Source organism: Eubalaena glacialis, chromosome 3 (assembly GCF_028564815.1).
Source record: "Eubalaena glacialis isolate mEubGla1 chromosome 3, mEubGla1.1.hap2.+ XY, whole genome shotgun sequence".
NCBI lineage: Eukaryota > Metazoa > Chordata > Mammalia > Artiodactyla > Balaenidae > Eubalaena > Eubalaena glacialis.
Window position 1 is genome coordinate 72,570,516 of NC_083718.1, and position 27,173 is coordinate 72,597,688.

General features: G+C 44.3%; 1 protein-coding gene across 1 annotated transcript in view; it reads left to right on the forward strand.

Annotated features, from left to right (window-relative positions):
- Nucleotides 1-312: 312 nt before the first annotated feature.
- Nucleotides 313-27,173, forward strand: part of LMX1A (LIM homeobox transcription factor 1 alpha) — a 148,132-nt gene continuing 121,271 nt past the window's right edge. The window contains exons 1-2 of the mRNA XM_061185785.1: nt 313-388; nt 2,643-2,829. Of these exons, the coding sequence (XP_061041768.1) occupies nt 313-388; nt 2,643-2,829 (263 nt within the window). The remainder of the gene's footprint in view (nt 389-2,642; nt 2,830-27,173) is intronic.

A 27,173-nucleotide genomic window follows, 5' to 3' on the forward strand; every position in this document is an offset into this window, starting at 1 on the left:
GGGGACCGGGTGGAGGGGGTTGGGGGGCAGGGGAAGGAGAAACGCAGTTGGGGGGCGGAGGCCTAAGTACTTAACGCGTTGACTTCGAGTGAAATCAGATCAGTCAGAGCAGTTCGCTGTGACTCGTTTCTCTCCTCCCACCCCACATTTCTCTTGGCTGGACTCTACCCTCCCAGCTCATTCTGGTCACCCTGGACACTCCCTCCGTCTTTTCCCAAGAGTGCGGCGGCTTCGGGCTCCGCGTCCCAGAGGGCACAGACGCCTAAAGCGTCGTCTCCTCTTCTCTACAGGTCCTCCCGGCCCGGCCCGAACATGCTGGACGGCCTGAAGATGGAGGAGAACTTCCAAAGCGCCATTGAGACGTCGGCCTCCTTCTCCTCGCTGCTGGGTGAGTATTCAGGCCATGCGCCTGGGCGCACCGTCTTTCCGCCAGGCCCCAGCTCTGGAGCCCAGCTTGCTTGGACCCAGTCGGCAATAGGGGAGCCAGCGGCCCGCTTCATGCACTCAGTTGAGCCCACTCCCTGTCTAGCCGTCAGTCTCTGTGGGTCCTTCCTACCCTTAACCGACAAGCCACCCCAGGCCTCACGCATCGGGCACCGAACTCCCCAGAGCCGCGAGGGGCGGGCGAGATTGCTTGCAGGCGTTTGAGTGGCAAATGATTTAAAAATACCCAGGACTGGATTTTTAATCACAGAGCTGATCGACGTCTCATAAATGCCGCCGTCTTCTCCGAGGCTTAGGGACGAGCACACAAACCCCAGTCACGGAGCACCCAAGTTCGAGGCGGCTTCTCGCCTCCAACCAACTCCAGCCCCAATCTCAGCCTCAAGCACCGCGGAGAGGCTTTTCCGGGCCGGTGGGCAGCGCAGCGCGGGGATTAGCCCGCGCGGCAGGGCCCTTGCCTCGGCTTTAATTAACTGGAGCCGGATCTCGGGTCCGGCGTGTCGCCCTCCCTCCCGGGTCTCCCCAATCTCTTCGCAGCGACCACGGAGGAGCGGCGAGCCCAGGGCCTCGACCCACACGCGGGTCTAACCGAGCTGAGGCCAGGGATTCCCACCCTCCACCCCGCACCCCGCCCTCGATGCTTTTCAAGTTTGGTGAATGGGTGTTTTAATTTTTTTTTTAGCGGGAGGGGTTTTCGTTTTGTCAGTTAAACCTCTTGCCTCTTTCCCTAACTCGGAACCGCTAGAGCGGGGCGGAGGCGGAGCATGAGCTTGTTCGGCTAGCGAAACCAGACTGGGGGAGGAATCCCCCCCAACTCCCCAGATGAAACGAAATCGCGTGCACCGCGTTCCCCCTTTTCAACCTCCCTTTCGGAAACTTACCGACTCCATACAGCCTCGGAAGATCCAGGGCGTCAGAGCTGGCCCAGACCTGGCGCAGGGCGCGCTCGAACTTCTTGCGTTCAGCGGGCGTCGCGGCTCGCCCGGTACTTCCCTGCCCGGCCCACGTCCGCTCTCTGCGCCCGGGTCGTGGCCCTAGACGCCGAGAAAGGGCAGAAAGAATAGGGAATATTTTAAAGACCTCGCTACTTCTAGTCCTCCCTGCCTGAGCCCCAAGGTGACCGGCCCCGCTCCTGAGCCTGGCTGCGTCTCCTAAGGGGAAGGCGACCGAGTAGCAGGGAAACTGGGAAGGGTCAGGCCCTTTGGGACACCACGCGCAAAGGTACGGTTACCCGGGGGAATAGGCCTTCTTTAAATAGCTGTGAAACGTGCCGACAAAGCGACAAAGGTGGCTGAGCATCCCACCACCCTCAAAAAAAAAAAAAAAAAAGAGCCGCCCTCCCCCCGCACCCGCAAACTAAAGGGACAAAACTGACTCAAGTGCAAGGGTTGGGACAGAGAGGAGTCCCTTTCGCGCTGAGTCGGTTTGGGTGCGGTTTCGCCCTCACGCGTGGCTGCTGAGCTCGCCTGATTCCCGGAATCCTGGTCGGACACTCCGCGGCGTCTCCGAGTCCTGCTTCTTTCCATTTTTTTTTTTCTCCCTTCCCTCCATTTTGATGCTTCTTAATTATGAAAAAACCCATCTGTAATTTGCGCTCCAGCCAGCAGTTTGGGGTTCATTGGTTTGAACAATACTTAGTTTGCCTAGGGCGAGAACAGTATTTTTCTGCACGCACGGGACTTTTTAGGAAGCAAAGAAAATGTAAAGTTTTCCTTCAAAAAATAGAACAGAATTGCGTTTTAGCAAAAGACCAAACCAAACAACAAAGTAGAAAATTCTTTTTACACACTCACAGTTTTAATAATAGACAATAGAGACAAGCATAGTGAGTGATTTAGTGATTACGTGATAAACTTGGGAGCACACGTTTATTTGCAGGCCTATTTTACAGGATGTGCGCACGTTTGCGCGCATACCAGGGTAGGTTTGATAATTAAAGGCCACTTATTGATTTCTACCCCCTCCCCTGGTAGAACTGAAACCTTCCCACATAGTCCCTGTTTATTAGAAATGCCATTTGGTTTGATTTTGCTCTGCTCTCCAAATCGCAGCTTGGATGTTTAGCAGGGGGCTTCCCAGGGTGGGAGGACGCGGGGGTAAATCGGTGGGTGTGGAGTGATCCGTAGCTGGTCCGGGCCGGGTTTGGCCGGGATGCTGGGCCGGCTCGGCTCACGGGCGGACGTCTGTTGCTGCTGTAGGCAGAGCGGTGAGCCCCAAGTCTGTCTGCGAGGGCTGTCAACGGGTCATCTCGGACAGGTTTTTGCTGCGGCTCAACGACAGCTTCTGGCATGAGCAGTGCGTGCAGTGTACCTCCTGCAAAGAGCCCCTGGAGACCACCTGCTTCTACCGGGACAAGAAGCTCTACTGCAAGTATGACTACGAGAAGTAAGTGCCCGCGCCTCGGAGCGCGTCCCACACACTGGATCAGCGGGCGAGGGAGACTTTGTCCTTCTTTACCCCCTCATATGCTTCTGGAAGGAGCAAGATGCACCCGAGTGCCCAGATGCGCAGGTGCCCATTCACCCGCACCCTCTACGCTCCCCAGGGCGGCAGAGGACTGCGCCGGTGCACGCAGCCACGGCCCAGGCCCCGCAGAAGCGCAAGGGATGGCTCCCGCTGTGGTCTGCTCGCCCAGTTTTCCCGACCTGGCCATTCCCCGAGGACACTCCTTTGTGGGTACTCCCACCCCATCAATCTTGTTTCTCTCCTCCCTGCTTCACGGGGGTGCCCTTGGGGGCGACCAGGGGCCCACCTCTGCTCGCCGGCTCCCCCTCCACCTTACCCACCTGTCTGCGCCACCCACGCGCTTATGCGCAGAGCTGAGGTGGTCTTGATTCCATAGCTTGGGTCCCCTGTGCTCCTACCTCGCTTGGCTTTGTCCACTGGGGTCCCCGACAGATTGGGCTCGGAAACACCGCTGCTGCCTCTCTGAGCTCCGCGGCAGCGCACACCCCTTTTGCTTTTTCTCTCACTGTACTCTCCCCAGCCCCTTCCCCGTTGTCTGCAAAACCCTCGGGCCATGGGAGCAGTTAGGCCAGGCCCTCCATCCTCCACCTCCTCCTTAATTCCCATCTGGATATGCGTTTCTGCCACGCCGCAGGTTCAGTTCCCTCCCGTCGACGCGAACGTTCTGGTATGTTTTGAGGAGAACTAGGAGACAGGTATTTAAGAAAGTGGGTTATTTCGATTCTAGATCTCCATAATGTCTAAAGCCTGGATGAGGCTGGGGAGTGGGAGTTTGAAGGATTTCCTGGTTCCGGCCAGGCAGGCCCGGAGTTGCTTAGTAGACCTAAGCGGAGGTAGGCTTGGGGGGGGGGGGACTGCCTTTCCTGGTCAAAATAGCTCAATAACAGGGACACTGACTTCACCGAGCTGTGCGGGGTATTGAAGCAAAGAAACGTGGCTGGAACGGGGGCCTCTGTTTTTGTACCCGAGGACTGGATAAGTGACGGCGTGCCCTCGGGGCACGGGCAGGAAAATTCTGCATTTGTCACTGGTGAATGAAAGGGACAGCACTATATGAGGATAATCAAGGGAGGGTTAGTGTTCCTGAAAAGCAGTTCCTATCATGTTATTAAAAACACATCATGAAAGGAGGTGTCCAGGAGAAGTCTCAATGTAACAAAAAGCTCTGAGAGAGAACAGAAATATCTTCTTTTCTGATTTGCCTGGGCTCTGAGGTTTCCTACAGACTGACAAAGCAATCAGATGCAGTGACCACACACAAAAAAATTCTTCCTGCTGCTCACGCGCCTTTGCTATAGCAAGCTTGAATTTTACCCCCATGTGGATAGAGTACTGGGCGTTTCGTTTTGTTTTGAAAAGATAACTTTACATTTCTCAGCACACAAAAAAATAGGTGTTTGATTTTGGATGAGTTGGGCAATACAGAAATATATAAAGAAGTGAAAATGCATCACCATTACCCAAAGTGGTGATTACGGTTTCAATTTTTTAAAAAAAGAAGATGTGGTTATATCTGTTCTTGATTGTTTAGTACTCTAGTGTCTGAGCGAAAAGTGCTGTTTTTAGGTAATTAAGCAGATTTTGTGCACACAACTTCAAGTACCACCTTTAGATAAAGCTTCTGGTTGATTGCTCTTTTTTTTTCTATTTTTTTTTTCCCCTGTTGCTTTTCATCTGAAGGTTTTGGGATTGTGTAGTCCCAATCTTTATCTTTGTGCTTATAGATTACCGAAATGTCCACATCCTTCAGGCACAACACTAGCAAATTCAAAAGTATGGGAGCTTAGGAAAGGATTTGGGTGGTGAATTTCTATTGTTTGTGAAAAAAAAAATCACGAATCAAAGAAGGCTTAAGGGTCAACACAGCTGTCTGGCCAGTCAAATCTTCTTTAAGGAAGTCAGGCTGTGTCAAGAGGAGAAGAAACAGTTGTTGTAAAGTACTTAACACAACAATGTCCCCTCCATTTCAGCCTCCCAGGTTTGGAGCGGTTTGGGCTTATTAGCCCACTAGGGTCAGTTCTCCCCGCACAAAGCTATTTCTGCAAAGGGAAAATTGCAGGGATCAACTTGCCAGCTGTTGGCCAGAACCAAGAAGATTTTACAGAGTAGTGTGAGCTACATTGTTTGGAGAGGTGTTGATGCTACAGTGAGGGTTTTTAATTTTGATTTTAACATATATTTTGGAAGCACAGATGGCCAAAATGGAGTTGCTTGTCTCTTTAGTTCACTATCAGCACTTGTCTGTGCCCAGAGCCTCCACTGTTTTTTCAGATTAATTTTATTCCGTTTTTCTCTCCTCTGTTCCCCATCCCAATCCCGTTCTTCTTTAACCAAGCAGGGCTGTAAAATATTTAATAATCTTAATGGCATTCATCTGCGTGGTAGTTGCTATAAGAGAAGAAAGGGTGGTTTGTTTGTTTGTTTGTTTTAAAATTAGGCTCAAGACAAATTCCTTTATTCAACAAGCTCTTTGAGCTTCTACAGGCAAGGCACTAGGCTAGGGGATAGGAGGATACTGAGAAAAAGTCTCGGAGCCTGCCTTCAGGAGACTTATATTATAGCCTAGCACTTTTTCCATCTATATTATCCTAACTATTGAGTATTTCTTGAAAACCTCTACTGAGACCGCAGGACTAAGTATTGAATAGAAGCTGTCTGGAATGACCAGAAGTTTATCCTCCAGGAGGATGCAATTCAATTTTAGATAATAGTCATGAAACAGTCACAGAGAGCACATTTCCTCTTTAACAAATACATTTGTAAAAACAATTTTTGCTTTTTTTCTTTGGATCTTTTTAAAAATTTGAGGCCCAGCCAAGGCAAGTGGAAAGGAAATTAAGATGGAAGTTAAAGTGATAGGACAATGGTGGTGGTAAATTATGGAACAGTTCATCGAAAATGAATATTCAGGCAGTGCCCTTGTCTCCAAAATTCATGGAGTTCAAATGCTATTTTTACACATCAAAATAAAAGAACATGTAGCTAATGTATAGTCTTCAGTGAAGTTCATAAACATGATATTAACAAAGTGGGCTTATCCTATTTATGTTAGCCATTTGTATGTGCATTTCTGACCATTGAGCACTGTTGCATTTGAATTATTAGCTGCCTATTCATGGTGTCAGGCAGCCAGTTAAAAAGTGAAAATTCTACTCTATCAACTAGTTGTTACACCTTCTTGATGTCAAACACCATATTTGTCTAATTTTAAAGAATTGAATTGACAGTGACGTCTTAGACGTACAGCCATTCATTTGAAGACTTCAGGGTATTTTGTTAAATATTTGTCTCATACACTGTGACACTCTTAGGAATAATTTATCTCCTCAGCATCCAAAACAAATAAGCATTTAAGGCTGGAGTGCAGAAAACTGATTTATGAATGTCCAGAAATTAAGAACTGGAGGCGACCTTTATTGTTCGTGATGTGCCGTCAAAGAAAAATAACTAGTTCGGTGGGATGGTACATGCACAGAATTGATGAAGGGGCATCATGTCACATAAAACATCAGGATGCTATAGGTGTGGGTGTTTAAACGTTGGACTCAGCTGTCTTCAGCGTTCCCGAAAGTTAGCAGACAACCAAAGTATTTTCCAGCCTGGGGAACTTCTACTTACATAACTGTTGTTCCCTATTTAACTGAGTCCTCTAGGATCTGGTTAGTTTGGAGTTTTCCCTGAATTTGTTCCAAACATATACTGTAGTTGGACTTAAGTTGGAGAAAGAAGAGGCTGCTGAATAACAGGAATGTGGTAATACAATAGATAATTAAGCCTTCTGGAAGGGATCCCACATTTAAATCAAGTTTATATTGTTTCTTTCATGTGCCTGGCAGCTCTGTGTGTCAGACGGGGCCCTCTCCCCTCACATATGAAGTTTATCATTACCCCTTAGATTGTTCTGGACATCCTAGGAGCAGTGTGGGATAGTACTGCTGTCATCAGGGCTGCTCTTATAACATCATAACTCCCCACATGACAGCAAAGTGCAGGCCTTGGGAAACCTTCTCTCAGAGGGCCAGTCCATGTTTTCTCCCCTTTCTTTTGGAGCAGACCAGTTTTTCTGAAGAAAGGGACTCCAGTGAACCAAAGTACATATCCCTCACTTAGAGCTTTCTCTGTATTTTTCTTTCGACCTGCTGATTGGCAGCCCCAAGGAGAAAATGGCTGAGGTAATGATTTCTTTTAGGATCAGTAATGAACTAATACTGCATTTTATCAAGGTAGTGTAGCCTGTGTGTGTAGGGAGGAGGGTTAGTTTGGTTTTATTACTGTGACATTAGTTGGAGATCAAAATTGGGCATCAGTTCCTCATAAAAGAAGCCCACAGATGAAATTACAGAGGCAGTTGTTAGATTTTTACTCTATCTTTTGTTGGCCTCACTCCTGGCATAATAAAATTAAGGAATATAAAAATCAAACACAGCTAGGTAATAAATTGATGTCTGCATTAAATTGCAGGGGGGCTTAGCTTGGGATAAGCACCGTCCATGGGCTGTGGCTGTGTTTGTGCAGGCTGACTTATCTCTTTTTTTATTTAGAGGGTGATTGGAAACACTCCTTGTTCAGAGGTGTTTTCTCTTTTTATATGTATTGGTCCATAGGTAGGACTTTCTTCTTTTTTTTTTTTTTTTAACACCTTTATTGGAGTATAATTGCTTTACAATGGTGTGTTAGTTTCTGCTTTATAACAAAGTGAATCAATTATACATATACATATGTTCCCATATCTCTTCCCTCTTGCATCTCCCTCCCTCCCACCCTCCCTATCCCACCCCTCTACGTGGTCACAAAGCACAGAGCTGATCTCCCTGTGCTATGCGGTTGCTTCCCACTAGCTATCTATTTTACGTTTGGTAGTGTAGGACTTTCTGAATCTCAGACTTAAAATGTTGAAATAGAATTAGAGAGCAGGAGTGGATATTAATAGTATTCTGGGGATTAGATATGAACATTGCCTTTCAGAGTAGACTTGTGGGATTCTTTTGATCCTTAACGTAAATGGAGCACATTAAAAAAGTTATTTATCCAATCCAGTTTTACATATTGTAGAGTTCTGGGATTTTGTCATCCACCTGGCTAAGGAGTTGCTTTTGCTGTTCAGATTTCAGTGACAAGAGCTTTTCTGATGGTTCATTGTTTGTCTTGCTTTTTAGTTTCATTTTTCTTATTTATAACTTTTGTGTGACCTAAAATACTGTTACTAATTTTAGAGAGCCCTCTTTATTGTTGTTTTTTAATTCTGGGAAGGTTTTTTGGAATTAATGAGTAGGTACTGTTTCTCTAATGAGAACGATTCCATTCATTAAATTATCAGCTAATTAATTTTTATGGTCAAAGAAATTATTTGGGTCCTACTGTTCCGAAGTGAGAAAATAGACAAGGATTTAAAATACTCATTATATTGCCGGGAATTTATTAAAGCTTCTTAGAGTAAATTGATATACAAAATGTCATTGTTGCTTTATATCAAGATCGAAGTAACCCATATTGAATCACGTTAATTTGATTGTTAAATATAGTTGTACAATACTGGGAAATGAACTATGGGGGAAAAAGTGCAATCACATCCACCATAGAAAGGTTTAAAAGTAATTTCCGCCTTAACTATGAAATCTTAGCTTTACTTTAATGCTTTGCAATTTTTTTGTTTATACCTTTCTAACATGGAAATTTAAATGCCCATATCTTCAGATGGGAGTTCTTGGTAAGCCGCTTGCAGGGTGGGGTATGGAGGATTGGGGGCTGTATGGGGTGGGCAGTGCCGCCCCTCACCCCACCCTGCACAGAAGCAGAAAGGGTCCTATGTGGGAGAGTCCTGTCCAGTTTCCAGCATGCCTGAGGCTTCCCCCTAGGAATGAATGCCCTGTATGTTTTTCTGAAAGTTTCTTAGCAATGTGTAGATCAGCGTTGCCAGCAGCCTTTTCAGATTCAGTTTGGGGAAGTTGGTAATTTTAGGAACAAAATGTAGAAAAGGTTCTGGAGAAAAGAGGCCCTTTTCTCCTTTGTGCCTGTTTTCTGGAACCCACAGAAAAACTTGGTACGCCTCACGATTTACATTTTCTCCTTCGTCTCCTTGACTAGTGCAATGTGGGACAGTTTAGTCAATTTATCACAATTAGAATTAGTTATGTTATCATTGACCAATGTCAGCTGCAGCTTTGTGTCTCTTTGTCGTATATTAAATGAAACCCAGCCAACTGTCTTGCTGAAATGAAGCAAACACCTTCCAAATGTCAAATTGTTATTTTAGTCAAGCACAATTATCTGTCTCTATATTTTTAACCAAGATGAAATTAATAAAATAGCTGTGGCCCTGGCATTAATTAGCAGGAGGATTAGAGCTATATCAGCTAAAAAGGAGGTGTAAACACTATAATCTTGCTGCATGTTTGTTTTCACACTACTGAAAATAAATAAAATGAGACTTAGGATAGGGATTAAGTTTCTTTTGGCATTAGACAGCAGATGCAATTGGAATGCAGCAGAAACAGTGAAGTATTAGCGAAGACATTATCAGAGGAATAAAACTGTGGCCCAACATTGGTTTCCTACCTTCTGGTAGACTTGGTCCCATTGCAAATAGCCCCATCTGGGCAGTTAAAAGAGGATTTTTAAAACCTACTTCCGTGCTGTACTTTTCAGTTGCGAACCAAGGCAACCAGATCATCTGTAGAGCTTGTCACCTGGCTGCCATGCTCGGGTTCGCTAGAATTTAATGGAACCCTTGCCAGATTCCCCATTATTGCACCATAATGTCATAACAACTAAAAATACAAAATGGACTGTGCTTCTCCTAGTCCTTAACTGAAGTCACATGAAAGAGTTTGGTCTCTTCTAGCCTTTCAAGATTCCAGTTGGGGGATCCTATTTTTGGATAACAGTAAATATGTCTGGCTTTTCTGACTCTCTAGGCCTCCAGTGGCTTTCTACCCTGATAGATTTGTATTTTATCATCATTACCCTATAATGGACAAACCCTGGTAGGTATCTGGCCACTGTGGATTGGACTACCTTGTCTGATGGAGCCAGTTAAACTCTTCATATAAAAAAAGATCTTTGACATCCAGCAGTGCTAGGAATGGGCCACATGCCATATCTGACTTCACATCTAGCCCCATCCCATTCTGCCTCCCCCTCACTCCCCTATGTCCTGTGGAATTCTACTAACTTGACTCTTGCAAGCACATGATATTACTTAACACCATCTCATCAACTGCCTCATTTTTCCCCCATGCCAAGTTTATGGACTGTTAGTCCTCTTCTAATTTTTCTCACTTGGAGGAAACAAATTCATCTTTTAGATACACAACATAATGATCTACCCAGTTGTGGAGCAGGGCTCAGCTACAATACCTGGTGAGGGGCATTACGCTCAGGTTTGCATGATCCCATGACCACACTCTTTGGTTGACCAACTGGGGCCCCTGAACATCTTTCTGAGTGTGCCTGGCACCTTCATGGATGCTGGGTTATGTTTTTCAGTGGGTCGGAGAAGTGCCTGAGTCTGACGTTGTCACCAGTAAACCAGAACGAGGAGTCGTTTGGTGAGAAGCCTGGCTAGCACCCTGATAGTGTGTACTCGCTCTCAACTTGTTTTGCTGCTGCTGTGGGTGTCACACTTCTCCAACCTGGAAAGAACCATCCCTTGTCTCTCGAGCACCAGTGTCTGCTGCTGCAGTGAGAAGGGATCTTTGGAGCGGCCTCTCTCCTAGTTCCATCTGGCCCCTTCAGTTACACGGTAGCCACTCCTTGACTCACAATTCTCTTGCCTCCTCCCTATCAAGCCTCAGGAACTTTTAAAAGGATTTTTCAAAACAAAACAAAACAAAACACCCCCTCCTGAACTCCAGATTAGCCTCTTAAGCTCATTAAAGTTCCTTTAAATACCAAAATGTTGGGCTCCTGGGGACTATCCCCCCAAACCATATTTTCATTCTTAACATTGTTGTCGTCATTTGGTGTGCAGCAGATTAGGGCCAGCTCCCTCTGGGCCCATAAACAGTCCCCTCTCTCTCTGTAGGAGGGTCCAAATATGTCTTTGTTTGAGTACTCAACAGCCTAAACCTGAGTGGAAGCTGATGCCGCCTTGGCCTGGGGTCCCCAGCTCCAGGGTAGAGAAGAGGTTGATGTCACTGGGGACAGACAGGGTGGGACGCAGAAAAGGGAGTGGGCAGGTGAGTGGACAAAGTGTGGCTCATACAGTTTTCAGGAGTTTGGTAGTCATTGAGCCCTCTCCCAGTCGCTGGGGAGAGCCAGTGATGGGCAAGATTTAAAGGACTGTCCTTGCCCTAGAGAGTCAGCATGGCTTTGGGATCTCTTTTGACTAGGACCCAGCAGAAACACTAGAGCCCAGTTTCTGTTCAGCTGCCAGGCATTGCTGGCCATCATCATCCAGAGGTGGATTTTTACAGCTACACCTGCCTTTTGCCTGATGCTCTCTCTTTTATTGCAGCCTCTTTTCCAAAGGGCCTCCTCAATACATCCCACCCCGGTCTCTGTCATTTCAGGCTTCCTTCCTTATAGCTGGCTCTTGGGGAGAGCTTTCTGGTTTTGACAGTGGAACAAATCCTTTTTAACATAACCATCGAGAGTTTCCTCCCCTGCTGCTGGCTCCCCCTCACCCCTTCTCCTCCTGCCCCTCCTCACATTGTGGCAGGGATTCCTGTTGTGCACGTATTCCCCAGTACCATGCGCAGTGAGGGCTACCGTCTTCACAGGGATAAGGGCTCAGCTCTTCAGAGACATAAACCATGCCATGCTAGTGCCTCATGGGCGGTACCATGAAGTAGACATTGGAAATCCAAAGGGGAAGAACATCCCAGGAGACCCTTCCCTGCGTGTCTTTGGCCGAAGTGTTGCTTGGTCTCTGCAACTATGTTTCCCCTGGGGCTCTATGCACCTGGAAGCCCCGAGTTCAACCACAGCATGGGTTTTCCAACCCCATTTTCAGAATCTCAGCTCAGCCTTGCCTTCTTGCGTGTCTTATGCTCAGAACCTATCTTATGACCTTTTAATTTTCAAATTATGCTGTGTGCAGGCTAGAGCCTGCTCTCCGCTAGCTGTCAAAATGGAGAGGATGTTATGAAATAATTCACATCGGGATGTACTGTGATATTCTTCCAAAGATACTTTTTAACTGGAAGGGTGTTCAGTCAAATTATTTTCTTTGTGTTCTGTTATTGGTTGGGTTCTTCTATTTTAAAAGTCCACGTCCATAGATGGAAGGGGTTGGACAGGTGGATATGAATGGTTTGGGCACTCCACAGCTCTCTGCATTACTGGAAAAATAATATGAAACACATGTCCTACTGTCAAGAGATATCCAAGCCACAATTTCCTCATCTATACAAAGGAATAGAATAATAACAACCTCATAGGGTTATTGTGAGGATTACATAAGGTAATGAACTTGAAAAGCCTTTTGGTAAAATGTGGAGAACTATACAGGCTTGGGTATTATTATTGTTGGTTTTTTAATATGAGTAAAAGAATACATACTCTTAGAAGCTGTGTACAATAACACAGTCTAGTGGTTAAGAGCATAAACTCTGGAGCCAGAGTGTCTGGGACCAAATCCTTGCTCTGCTGCGTGCTAGCTGTGTTACCTTGGGTGAAGGTCACGCTTTCTCTGTGCCTGTTTCCTCTCTCTAAAATGGGGATGAGAATAGTACCAACCTCAGAAACTGCCAGTTATAACATAAATAAGTACTAGGGATGTAATGCACAATATGATAAATATAATTAACACTGCTGTATGTTATATATGAACATTATTAAGAGAGTAAATCCTAAGAATCTCGTCACAAGGAAAAATATTTTTTTCCTATTTATAAAAAGTTTGTATCTATATGAAATGATGGATATGCATTAAACTTACTGTGGTAATCGTTTCATGATGTATGTAAGTCAAGTCATTATGTTGTACACCTTAAACTTATGCAGTGCTATATGTTAATTATATCTCAATAAAACTAGAATTAAAAAAATTGTACTAACCAACCTCATAGGGTCATTTTGGGTTAATATTTTTAAAGCATGCAGATCAACGATTGGCTCATAGAAAATGCCATCAAAGGATGTGTTGAAAAAAAATGTATCTTTTTGAATTTTCAAAGAACCTTCACAGATATTATCTTTATTGGACCTTACAACAATTTAAAAAGTTAGATAAGGAGAGGTTTTTTTTTTTTTTTTTTTTTTTTTTCCTTTGCATTTTGTAGCTGAGAGAGAAGCTGGGATGCTATCCGAAGCCTCTGACTCCTGGTCCAATGGCCTTTCCACTAAATCACACCATCTGCTCCTTGAATTCTGGTGTTCACACCCCAGTGAGATCACAATTCTCAGTCTGTCCTATTGAACTAGCTCTTGGAAAACAAGTCCCCACCTGCTAGATACTTGAGCTTTCCGGCAGCCTTCCGACGGTCAGCTGTTTATATATTCTGTGGTTTTAAAGGAAGTTTTTTGGATTTGGGGAATGCCTGAGTGAGTGAGTGTGTGTGTGTGTGTGTGTGTAAGCTGCTAGTGTACACTCGTCACTCCTGTTTATCAAACTCCTCCGTAAGCGCAAAGCTGTCCTACCCATCTCTCCTATTCCATCCCATCTGCATCGGTCTCCACTGTCCGCCAGCATCGCTGTTCTTCCACACCAGAAGAATGACACAAAGGGAGACAAGCATCCGTTTTCTTCCTCTCCAGCTCCCAGAGTTTGCTATTGGTGACTTTTGTTCTGGGAGCCTGTCTGCACATTTGGCAGCAGAACTGTTAACTATCAGATCTGGAGCCTTCTAGGCATACTTCCATTGGGACTAGCCAGCAGCTGTCCATCCATTCCTCAGATAACCCCTTTCCAAGTTTTCTTCTGAACTGTGCTGTATTTTCAAACAAGCCTCAGCCTCAGCTAGGAAAGATCCCACTGTGCCCCCGTGTGAGGCTGATTTCCCAAACTATTCACTCCCTCTTGTTTATTACTTGGCCTGGCTGTATCGAAAAAGGGATAATGGAATCTTGGGTTTTGAGGAAATTAAGTATTCCTGTATTGCAGTATTTCTGTCACCACTGCCGACACTTGGTTCTCTTAAAGGTAGGTCCAGTCAGTTTTAGAGAGATGAAATGTACATTTGAATTTAATCTCTGTAAACTGACGTTTAATGAAACTAGAGATTTCAGGTAATACACCAGCAATTGGAATGCACTTTACCTAGTTGTATGTGCATTTCTCAAATTTAGAACTAAATGGAATCTTATAAACAGTTGGTTCATTAATTAAATTACTCATGCATTCCTTTAATCATCAGACTTATTAAATTCCTGTATGTGACAGATATGTAAAAATGAATAAAACAAAGCACTGATGTATTAACTATCTAGCAGAGATTGCTTAGAGACATAAATTAAACAGAGGCTTGAAAGAAGAGTAAACTTGTTTTAAGAGAGGCATGGCCACTGGGACTGAGTACCAGCTTATCTAAATCCCTTGGTTCCCTATTGCTATGTGCTATTCATTATCTTTATAGTGCTTATCATAATTTGAAGTACATATTTATTTGTTGGTTTACTATCTGTGTCACAAGATCATAAGCTCAGTGAGGGCAGGGACCTTCCTCTTTCTGTTTCGTTTTGTTTTTTAACTCCTGTATCTCCAGCATCTTGCATGGTTCTCGACAAATAATAGGCATTAGACATGTTGGCTGAATGGATAAACGCATCAATGAATGACTTGCTTGGGGTTGTTGAAAAGGCTTCATGGAAGAGGTGATATGTTAATTGGCTCTTGGAGCGTGAATGGGAATGTGAACCATTCAGGTGGAGATGTCCAGGAGGCAGTTGTAAAAGAAGATCTAGAAACTATCCTGGACAAGAAGCTTTAAGATATGTTATCATATAAATATGAGAAGTGCCCAAGGGGATCCTACACAGAGTGAGAAGAGGCCCAAGGGTGTAGCTTTGGGGAGCCCTGGGAGAGGCTGTGATGAAATGGCACGGATGCAGGAGAAAACACCAGGGTGAGTGGGCTTCTGGAGGACAGGGCAGAGGTGGGGAATTTTAAAAAGTAGGGCCACCTATTTGCTCTTGGAATTGGCAGTGAGTCAGTGGTAACCTTGTCAAGAATAGCTTTGTCAGAAGCTTGGAGGGATCAGGACAACATTTTGATGGGTTTTACAATAAAAGAAAGAAGAAATGGAGTGATATGGCCAACTTTTTTGAGAAGATGGGTAGTGGAAGAAAGATGGGAGGGAAAACAGTACCTGGGGTAGAGGTCGAATAAAGGGGAGATGTTTTAGGATGGGGTAGTTTTGAGGCTATATGATGGCTAAGGTGAGTTTTGCCAGGAAAGGGAGGACGCTGAGGACCCGGGAGAGAGAGGGGCCTCCAGTTGGTAGAGGAGAAGCTTGGGGAGGGGCAGGGATACATCTAGGGTACATGTTGAAGTCCTGCTTTGGTCTTTCCTAACCATTCTTTCCCTCTGTTCTCTTGTGCATTTCTCTGTGGATTAGCCAGAACTGATCATCACTGAACAGAGGCCAGCAGAAGGTGGGTCCATTTCCCATCTCTCCTCAGGATCTCTCATAAGGTGGCTACTGCAGCTTCCCACGTAGCTTCTTTCTCGAGGTCACCCTGGTTCATGGGCTGAGGGGTGGCGGCAGAGTGGGGCTTCAAGCTTGAGTCCTTCTTCAGATCCAGTAGTCTTGGTGTAAAACTTACTTATCATCTTCCTGTTTCTGCTCCTCGACCGTGCAGACCTCTATTTGGTTACAGCATAGTCCAAGATATACAGTACGGGGCTGATTCCCCAGGGCACGTGTTCACATCTCCCCAGGCCAGGAACTAGTCAGTTGTGCTTGGCAACTAGACCATCCATACACCCGTCCATTGATAGGCTTTTGCTTCCCGTGATTCTCAGGAGAACGTTCAAGAGAAGGCGAGTCCAGGATGGGGGCACCATCCTCCTTAGTGACCAGACCACAGTGGCTTGGTCTCTTAACCCACTATCACTCTGTTTTACAGTCTTATTCATATGGTTGGTTCGTATATTTACTTTCCCAAACTGGAGGCTAGAGTGACCTATAGTGGATAACAGTGGGTTTTCAGAATCCTTGAGCTTCAGTAATTCCTTTGCCTCTGCTTTGTCTGGGTGGGCCCGGGCAAATCATTTAACCTCTTTGAGATTCTCCCATTAGCCTCAGCGCCTTTACCTCAAGCTCTCTGAGGTCTGGAGCCTGATCACAAACTGCCTGATGTGTACAGTGGGGGAGTGGGAATGTTTTTGACAAGGAGTGGGAGAGCAGTGTATGGTTAGGTGGGAATCCTTCCTTAGGTCTAGGGCTGTCGTATCTGTGTGACCCTAGGAGAGGAAAGGTGACAGGGTCATAAGGGGCCCGGCCACCTAACTTAGAAGGGAATTAAACTAAAATTGGTGCTATCAAGGAAGCTGAGTATTTTCCAATGGCTCTGCCTCCGTGGCCAGTAAATTCAGTGGAAAATATATCATTCAGTGATATGTTATTTGATATCATAGACACCCAACCGATTCATGGGATGAATTTTTCTGCTTGTCACCTGGCTGTAAGAGCTCCGTTTAGACCGAGCTCAGTAGTGCTGGAAGGGAGAATTGGGTGGAGAACTGTAATACAAACTGCAATACTTCATGATGTATTATTTTTCAGTTTCCCTCTTGACAGTGAAAGGGCAAGGGCCAAATGGAATGTACTCTTTTAAATGGCAACGTGGACACAGTGGGATTGCTGGAAAGCCATTAGTAGCCAAACCTAGTTAATATCAGCTCAGGTAAAGGCTCTTCATCACTGGCCCCTTTTCTCCAACTCAGTTATTAAGGGAGTTCCCCAAGGAGCTCCTTTAAAATTTTAATGATGTACGGTATTGCAGAGGTTGAACTGTTACAATGAGGTGATTTCAGCTTTTACCCTGATGTTGCTGGTTAATTAGAGAGGAAAGAAGGTTCTGAAGCTCATGTTACCTGTAACGTGGTAAGACCCACCATCAATAAAGTCACATGCCATGGAATCCAGGGAGCTCATATTCCTGCCTTTTTACCAGATTGAGCTAATTCTGGGGACAAGATGGATGGAGAATATGTCCTGCCTGTGGCCCTCCAATTGTTTGTGGCTTTCGTCCAGATAGCACTTATTCTTAGAATTGAATAGTGTTTTTAGGAGAAGCTAATGGAGAGATTTGTATCCAGGGCCTTGGTTTGATGTTGTAATTGTGCCTGAGGAGGTCGGTCAGTCCTCAACAGCCACCTGTAGCCTTCTTGAACATGAAGCATGTGCTTTGAGTTGCTCTTTTTCGGGGGTAGTAACACAAACACACACAGACCATATTCTGTCCCTTTGTGTAACTGAGGACGTACCTAAGTGGGATCACTGGGCGAGGTCAGAGTTGTAACTTGTGGCCAGATAACTGAATCAATGTCTCTTGGTTTCCATGGAGACCCAACCCACGTCTTCAGACTTACCAGCACCAAGGGATAAGTAAATGAGCTAATCAGCCACAACCAAGCTTAAAATCCAAGGGCATCAGTACACAGTGAGTGATCTGCATATGCAGGGCTGTAATGGGGAGTACAGCTGGGGGTGAGGATGGTGTGGCACAGTGGCTGGCACTTCCCAGGTTGGTGGCTTCTGTCTTACATGCCACGTCTCCATGTACCTCACTGAGAGCCTAACTGATGGATCATTCAGCATTTAGGAGTCCTATATTTCAAGGGTCATTTCTAATTTTAAAACCCTATTTGGTATCGGATATCCTGGGTTTTTTTTTAAAAGCCCATTTCTTATTTGGCTTTTTAAAAGTGGGAATTCAGATTATTATCATTTTTCATGTAAGGTCAGTTTTCAGTTTTCCCTTCTAAAAGGTGACCCCAACTTGACTCGGTTTCTTTTCTCTTTGCTTTGAATTTACCGTTTAATTAAGGAGGTTGTTATATTCAGGGTAAGATTTAGGATTGTGGCCCAACCCTCAGTTTTGGTCAGCCTGAAAGTAAATTTTAACTTTCATTTACTTTACTTATTCATCTAATATTTGTTGAACACCTGCTGTGGGCATTGTTATAGGCACTTGGGGTAGAGCAGTGAACAATAAGAGAATTCCTGACTTTATGGAGCTTACCTTCTAGAGGGGAGGAAAGACAATAAACAAACAAATAAAATATGTCTCCCCCCAGATCTCCCCAAGTTTGACTCCTTCATGTGTTTACTCAGATATCCAGGTATTTAATATTGCAACCCACCCTGACACTCTTCATTCTCCTATAACTTCTATATATTTCCTTTTTCCAGCTGCTAATCACCTTCTAGGTTACACTGTAATATACTTCTTTATTATGCCAATATATTGTTACCCCCATTAGAATCTAAGCCCCATGAGAACAGTGATACAGGTCATGCCTCATTTAATAAAACACTTTGCTTTATTGTGCTCTGCAGAAATTGTGTTTTTTTTACAAATTGGTTTGTGGCAACCCTGCATCAAACAAGTCTGTTCGAGCCATTTTTCCAACAGCATTTGCTCACTTTGTGTCTCTGTGTAACATTTTGGTAATTCTCGTGATATTTCAAACTTTTCCACTATTTTTAGATTTGTTATGGTGATCTGTAATCAGTGATCTCTGATGTTACTATTGCAAAAAGATTACGACTCACTGAAGGCTCAGATAATGGTTAGCGTTTTTTAGCAATAAAGGATTTTTAAATTAAGGTATGCACATTTTTTTAGACATAATGCTATTACGCACTTAATAGACTGTAGTATAGTGTATATGTAACTTGTATATGTACTGGGAAACCAAAAAATTCGTGTGACTCACTCTGTTGTGCCAATCGCTTTATTGTGGTGGTCTGGAACTGAACCTGCAATATCTCTGAGGTCTGTCTGTATTTATTTTGTTCACTGATGAGAGCCTGGAACATAGTTTTGTTTACTAGTCTGATGCCTGGAACATAATAGGTACCTAGTGATCGTTGTGGAAGGCTTGGAGTAATTTGATTCATCAGTAAAGCTGTCTTAGACCCATGGTGAACAAAAGTGAAGGCAAGAGGATGATTCCAAGATATTCCACCTGAGCTGAGTACATTTACTGAGATGGCCATGATGTGAGGAGAGTAGGGGAGAGGCAACAGTGGGGGAGGCCAGACTTTTCTTGTGTGTGGACAAGATAACACATCTACTTCTTAGCTCCATTATTTTATTCCTTAAAAACTTACAGAGAAACCAAAAAGGAGGGGGAAATGTAAAGGAGGTGAGTGAAAAACCCAGCAGTGTTGATGTTTGGAAACCCTATTTGGAATAGAGGTTTTTAAACCCAGGTTTTGCGTCAGGATATTCATGAATCCCTTGCTTTATTTTCCCAGAAGAGAGAGAGAAAGAGAGAGAGAGAGAGAGAGAGGGAGTGTGTGTGTGTGTGTGTGTGTGTGTGTGTGTGTGTGTGTGTGTGTGTGTATGTTTCTGGGGGAGAGGGTCCATAGATTTTCATCAGATCCTGGAATCTTCTTGTGGTCCCCAAATGGATAAGAGTTAGTAATCTGGAAGAAAAGGAAAGTTTTAGGCAAATCCTCACATGGAGATTGCAGCATCTTAAGAATGGGCGGCAGAAAGACCCCCTGCTTCCCCACATGGACAAGCGTTCGAATCCCAGCTCTGTTACTTGGCAAATTAACCTCTGAGAAATCTTCCTCCTTACTGCTAAAACACAGAAGCTATCTCTTTACCTATGTTATAGGGATTAAAAATTATGCATGTCTATCCAGCATCTAGTAAAGATCCTCACTAGATGGCAGCTAATTATACTAATAATTTACTCACTAATGTTTAGCACTGCCAGCCAATTGTAGATTATGCCCATATGGGCAGTTTTATTCTCAAACCAGTGGTTTGTTTCTTTCATTACTTTTAAACCTCAGCATTACTTTTCTAAGAATTCTCAGTTGATATACCTAATATTTTAAAAAGATATAAAGGCCGACAGATTGCCTTGTGAAGTAGAAACACACATCAGATTCCAGAAAGAAAAATCAAGAGCAAGAAGTACTTGGTTTGAGAACAGGAGCTTTAAAACAGATAAAAATCCACTTACCCTTGTTGGTTCATATGAACTGACTGATAAACTTAAGCTGCAGGCATCCAGTATTTATTTGTTACATTAATCCTAAACTGAAAGATAATTAGCAAATTTGTTAAGTAGGCTTATGTTTACTCTTCCTTGCCAACAATTATGATCATTTGTTGGCAACTGAAGGTTGAACTGAGTTCTACGGACTTGATTACAGCTGTCAGAAGGAAATAATGCATTTGAATTTCACAAACCTGTGAACTTTCCAGGTCTGGTATGATATTTAACAGAGGCTCAGTCTCTCTCAGAAGGTACCCGTAATGACAAGACTTATCAACTTATTGATCATGCTTTTTAAACAAGGCCATAGAATAAACCCTAATTAATCAGTTTGCTAATAGTAATTTTGTGAATGGGCATATACGCCAATTTTCAAATGTATCTATGGCACTAATTAATTTATGCAAATGCTGTGTGTTTTAGCTTTTATGAGAGAGTCCAAAATCTTTGAATTTGTATTTTATTTTAAAAATCCCATATGATTTCTCTCAACCCTTCTAATATTTACTTGGAATCTACCATGCAAAACTAGTGACACTGGACTTTGAGAGCCTAAAAGAGAGAAAAGCCTAGAGAGTCTGTGAAAACAGACACTATATCATGTGATCATCACCACAGTCTCATTTGAGATGAGGAAATTGAGGCTCAAAGAGGCTAAATGATGGTCCCAGTGTTCCATGGGTTCTGAGTGTAGGTGGGAAGCAGGCTCAGGCTTTCTAATGGCAAGTCCAGTGCTCTTTGCCATGTCACAGCTGCTTTGTCTGTGTGGCAAAGCCCTGGGGATGCTGCCTATTCTAATCATCAGGCTGTGTGGAAAGGTCATGCCAATTTCTTCTGTGAAGGTTTAAATTTAAGCAGTTCTAGGACAGTTCTGTTGCTGAGCAGATAGGTTTAAGTTGCTCTCTGAGAATAAGTGAAGTGATTTTTCTGGACACGGTAACACAAAAATTCCATCTGATTACCTGACACAGTGAGCATTGATTGAGAAACAGAACCAGCAATGATGCTGTGTTAACTTGGAAAATTGTCCTTTCCATCATTTCTTCTGGGTTTGGGTGCACGTATAGATTTGACCTTTATGTATCCTGAGTGTAAAAAAAAATTATATGTATTATATATGAACTTACGTATATATGCATATATACTTATACATGTGGAATCATTGGATTTTAGAGATGGAAGTTACTTCATAGGTCATGGATAGTATAATAGTTAAGAACAGAAGACTCCCAACAGATTTCCTGATTTTTAATCTTTGTTTTTAAAGTACCACTCCTATGGACAGCATTTAGCTGAGTCTTGCTTTTTTATCCATTCTGATAACCTCTTTCTTTTGATTGAACTGTTTAGTCCACTAACATTTAATGTAATTATTGATATAGTTGGATTTCAGTCTACCATATTGCTATTATTATTATTTACTTTCTGTTTATGCACTCTTTTTTGTTCTCCATTTCTCCTTTCGTGCTTTCTTTTGGTTAATGGAATATTGTTTTTAGAATTTCATTTTTATGTACTTATTGGCTTTTTAATTATACCTCCTTAGATTATTATTAACTTTTTCTTAGTGGTTGCTCCCAGGATTACAGTATGCATACATAACTATTCACAATGTCCTTAGAGTTAATATTGTACCACTGCACATAACATGTAAGAATCTTGGAACTGCTGTATACATCTATTTACTCTTTTACCCTGTTCTTTTTTGCTATAGTTGTTAGTCTTTTTTATTTTTTTCTTTCTGTTTGTCAGATTGGATAATTTCTACTTACCTATATTTAAGTTCATTAACATTTTCTTCGTCATCTCCGATCTGCTGTTAGGCCAATCCAGTGAATTTTTATTTCAGACAGTGTACTTTATAGTTCTAGAGCTGCTCTGCCCAGTACAGTAGCCACTAGCAACGTGTGGCTATTTAAATCTAAATTCATTCAAATTAAATACAGTTTAAAAATTTAGTTCTTCGGTTGCAGTAGTCACATTGTAAGCACTCAATGGCCATATGTAGGTAGTGACACATTGTTTTGGACAGCAAAGATATAAAACATTTCTATTATTACAGAAAGTTGTATTGGACAATGCTGTTAAAAATCTCCATTTGATTCTTTTTTATAGTTTGAATTTCTGTGATGTTAGTTCCTATCTTTTCATTCTCTTTAAGCATATTTTTCTTTATGTCCTTGAGCATAGTTATAATAGATGTTTTAAAATCCCTATGAGCTAATTCTAAAATCTGGATCATTTTGTGGGTGATCTCTGTTGATTTTCTTTTCTCTCGAGTATGGGTCATATTAATAATTTTATATTGTATCCTGGACATGATACATTATAGATAACCTGAATCCTTATGTTCCCTCAAAGAGTATTTGTATTTTATTTTAAGAAATTTCCAGTAGGTAGTTAACTTGGATGAACTCAAACTGCAAACTCTGTCTTCCCTTTGGTGGGCTACACATGGAATCTCAGTTCAGTTCTCTGATCCTTAATTGGCAACTTGGAGTCTACCCAGCACACATGGGGTTCAGGGACCAGCTAGAGATTTGGGGCTCCCCCTCTCTGGGTAGTTCCAGGTTTCTTTTCTCACTTTTAGCTGCTGTGGTTGCCCTAAATTCTGTCCTTTGGTCTTTTTGGCCAGTAAGACTGTGGCTTTTTCATCTGAGGTTCTGAGTCACTCTGTGTGACTAAAAGCTGTAAAAACAGGAAAATTACCCAGTTCTAGTCAATTCCTCCATGCACTGATTCCTCTTCAATGTCTGCCTGCTTTGGGTCATCATCTGGTGTCTTCACATAGTTGTTTCCTATATTTTGCCTAGAGTTTCTAGTTATCTGTGGGAGAGCTGGTTTGATGGGATCTACTTAGTCACTGCTGAAGAGGAACCTTATTTCAGATCTTGAATCAGCCACTTACCATATGACCTTGTTACTACCTTTTATGCTTCAGTTCTCTTGTTTGTAAAATGGGAATAATAATACCTACTTTGTAAGATGAAATAAGTGCAGTAAGGGCACTTAGAGTTATTTCTGGCATAGAGACATTGCTCCATGTTAGCTGCTGTTAATATTACGAGTCCCGCCTTCTCATTTAGCATCTGTGGAAATCATATAGCTGATCGGTGACAAAACCAGCACTGGAACCCTAATCTCCAGCTGGGCTGCACATACACTCCATGTACATACACAAGAAATATATATATATATGTATATATATATATATATATAACCATTTGCCCATCAGTAACATTTTTAATTATTCAGTGTGTTATAACTCTATAAATTATTTTTTTTCCATGGGAATGATTTTTTTTGAGAGGTGTTTCCATGGGAATGATTCTTTTGAGGGGTGGGTGAAAGGCCAGTCTGACAGATCCTAGTAATAATAGCCTTTTCTGTTAGACTCCACCAAAACTTTTGTTTCCCATTTTGTTCCCCATTTTGTTCCCCTTTATTCACCTACATCACTGTGAGGCTTTTTGGGGGGAGTTATTTTGGCATATGGGCACTTACTACCTTCAAGTACATTGTTCTGTTTTCTTTTCCTGTTTAATGGAACTCTCTTTACTTTGTGCATGAATTAATCTTCCCAGACCCATGTCAGGCTCGTTGCCCTTCACTGAATGGCCTTCAGGTTGCTGACCTGTTTTAGGGACAGAGAAGCCCAGTCTTGCTTAGAGATCAAGCCAGGTCTTTGCATATCCAGCTCTCAGCTCAGGGCTCTCTTTTACCATGGGGTAAGGTCTTCCCTGATGCACGTTGATACAGTCATGCCCACCGTTTTGTATTTTGAAATTTCTGCCCCAGAGAAATAAATTGCTTCTCTCCTGGCAATTGTACCATGAGCTGAGATTGTCCTCGGAAGCCATATTCTTTCCACATGGGCTTGAGATAAAACAGGAGACCCAAGAGAGTTGGGGAATACAGTATGCATTTCCCTTTGTTATGCAGCAGGAAACCTAGTACACACTGGAAACACATTGGAAACCTAGAACACATTGGAAAGGTGAAGTCTGCCCTAATTGTCTCTGTGAGTATGACTGAATTGCATAAACTCAGTCACTTTGCAGAGCCTCATTCTCACAGTTGGGCCTCCAGCAGGATGCCGGCCATCATGGGCACAGGTGCACAAGCCCTAGAGCTGGCCCTGCCAGGTGAATCACCTGTTTGTCTTTGCTGGGTTCCTGACCAGGTGCCGGGACAGACTTGCAGTGGGGTGAGGGCACCGTGGAGGTATAATGGGGAGCTTGCTTTCCAGCCTGTGGGGCTTGTATGTTGGGCTCACTTGTACCCACTTGTCCACGTGTGGGAGATAGCCCTGTGCCCAGCGACAAGATGACAGCCGTGCACATCCCTCTGTGTCCTGCTTCAGTCACATGCTGACAGGCTGTTGCTGTAGCTGGGATTGACATCAAGACGGTGAACCCACAGTCCCCAGCACTAATCACAGGGGCAGGTACTTGGCCCGGTAGGCACCTGGTCACAATACAGACTCTTCCGTGAGAACTCGTGAGAAAGAGCTGAATGGGGGCGCAGCTTGGCATTTTGGTTAATGAGTTTTCCTTTCTCCCAGTTTGTGTCTCATGCTTTCCTCTCTCCTTCCTCTCTCATCGCTCTTCCTCTCCCCCACTTTCCACCCCAGAGCCAGAATGAATGAAGCCACGCAATTTCCAGGCCTCCATGTTTGATGGAAATATTTTTCCACTAAAGTTCCCTGTTGGACTCGCTAAGTAGAGATGGTGGCTGCAGGCAGCTTTGGCCTCTCCCCACCTTTGAGAATTGCCCAGTCATGGCCTCTTAGGGAGAAGGATTTACAATTGAGACAATGTGGCTTTCACAGCTTTTAATTACACTTGACTCCTTCCAAAGCCTCCTGCTGGCAGTAGCTACCTTGTTGAAAAGGGCCTGGATTTGGGCTGAGAGCAGTGTGGGAGGCCCTCCCTGGCTGGGCCGTGTGTCCAGACCCTGAGTGGCCCCTGCCATCCAGCTGAGTTTCTCTCCCTGGCGGTGGAGGGTTTCGGGGAGAGAAACCCGAGGCTGTCCGTGGGGAGGTGAGCCCTAAGGATGGAGTGTTCAGAGCAGCTGAGGAGGACTGCCCTCGTGTCCTGTGTCCTTTTTTGTTTGTTTGTTTTGGCCATGCCGCATAGCTTGTGGGATCTTAGTTCCCCGACCAGGGATCGAACCCGTGCCCCCTGCAGTGGAAGCGCGGAGTCCTAACCACTGGACCGCCAGGGAATTTCCCCCCACGTCCTTTGAGGTGGATGCTGGGATAGGATTTGGAGTTTGGTGCTACGCTCTGAGATTCAGCAGCACCTTGGTTGCCCTGCACACCCAGAGGGCTGGTGTGACAGTCCATGGCTCTCTCTCTGAAGTCAGGCTTGGTTCTGTTGAGGTCAGGAAGACCTGGGGCTTTTTCTGGGTGTCTATATCTGCTGTCACAGCCCCTTGAACATGACCTGGGCCTGTAGCTGTTTCTGGATCATGTGCAAAGGTCGAGTTAACCCAGGGTTTGGGTTGCATTGGGGTCCTGCTTCTTTCTCCTCTTGTCCCTCTGCGGTCCTTTCCCATAGTCCTCTCTTTCTCTCTCTCTCTCTCGCCCGCCTTCTCCCAACCGGTGAAAGCATCCACTCCCCTAATTGCAGCTGGCATCCCTTGGAGAGTGATTGTTGAATCCCAAACCTAAAAGCTTACCTCTACCTTAGTTTCTGGACCCATGTTTTCAAATTTCTAGCAAGGAGATTGAAACCAAGTTGTTGAACCAGTGAGTTCAGTAGGGTTTCTTCATCTCAGCCCTGTGGACATTTCGGGCTGGATAATTCTTTGTGGCGGGGCACTGCCCTGTGCACCGTAGCGTGTTTAGCAGCTTTCCTGACCTCTCCCCACTAGATGCCAATCTCAGCTGTGACAATCAGGATATCTGTAACCATTGCTATGTCTCCCCTGGGGGGCAAAATCTCCCCACGGTGAGATCCACTGGGGTGTAGTGATACTAGTCACTGAAATGGGGACCATGTGGAACTGAGCAGGTTTGGGGAAATAGATGAGTTAGGTTTTAGAGATATGATAGCAAGGATGTTGGTGGCAGACAGGATGAGGAAGGCCTAGGGAGAGCTGGGGAAGAAAGATGCGGTCACTTGCAGAAAGAGGTCAAAAGGCCAGGGTCCAGACTGGGTGCTTCTCTTAACCAGCCAGCCTAGTCACTTGACTTAGTTGAGCCTCTGTTTCTTTATCCATAAAACGAGGAGCTGGCCTAGAGGAATGCTCAGGTTCTGCTGCCCGGGGACTCTTTCTTCACTTGTTTCATTCCATTGACCAATTCGAAAAGGCTGCCTTCCTCATGGATGGAGCGATTCCTTCAAAGGGAAAGAAAACAGGTGAGGGAGGAACACACTTGCTGGGAGGCTGGAAGGCACTGTGGTTAATATTGCCCTTATTTGCAGGTATTCCTAGTTGATCCTAAGAGAACCACACATTGCCTAGAGGGTGCCGCGAAATACTGAGCCTCAGAAGCCATCATATGGAAATTGGACTCCTGACAGCTCAGGCATGTCCAAAACCCAAATATCTTCCCTCCTATCTCATCTGCCCACTTCCCCTCCTCCCTCTCTCCAACTCCTTTAATCATCATTTCCATCCAGCCTCCTCCAGCCTATTGGAAAGATCTGGGAGGCCGGTGATGGATTTGACTGAACAGTGTGTAATATAAAAGGGCAGAGCTGAGCCTGAAGGGACTGGGGGCTGCCGGAGCTCCAATATTGCTTCCTCCACCAGGGCAGTGCTGGGGAGCCCCTCTGGGATTACTCACACGATATTACTGCCACCGGTGAGGGTGGAGGGAGGAAGGGGAGGCAGGCAGGTGCGGGGGAGGGGCTTAGGAGAGCTGCCGCGGTGGCAGAGAATAACCACCACACTGATAACGGCAATATTTGAATAATAGTAAAAATAGTAATAATTGTGTTTTCCAGGTTTATTGACTTTGGGAAGTCTGGTTTATTAACTCTCCTGGCTTATTAACTTGGAGAAGTCACTATGCTGGTTGCTGCAGATGCCTGAGGCTCGTGGGTGTGTTTGAGTTCATCCGTCTCAGGCAATCCAAGAGAAAGAGGGGCACGGGAGAGAGGGAAGGAGGCAGGAGCAGTGATAT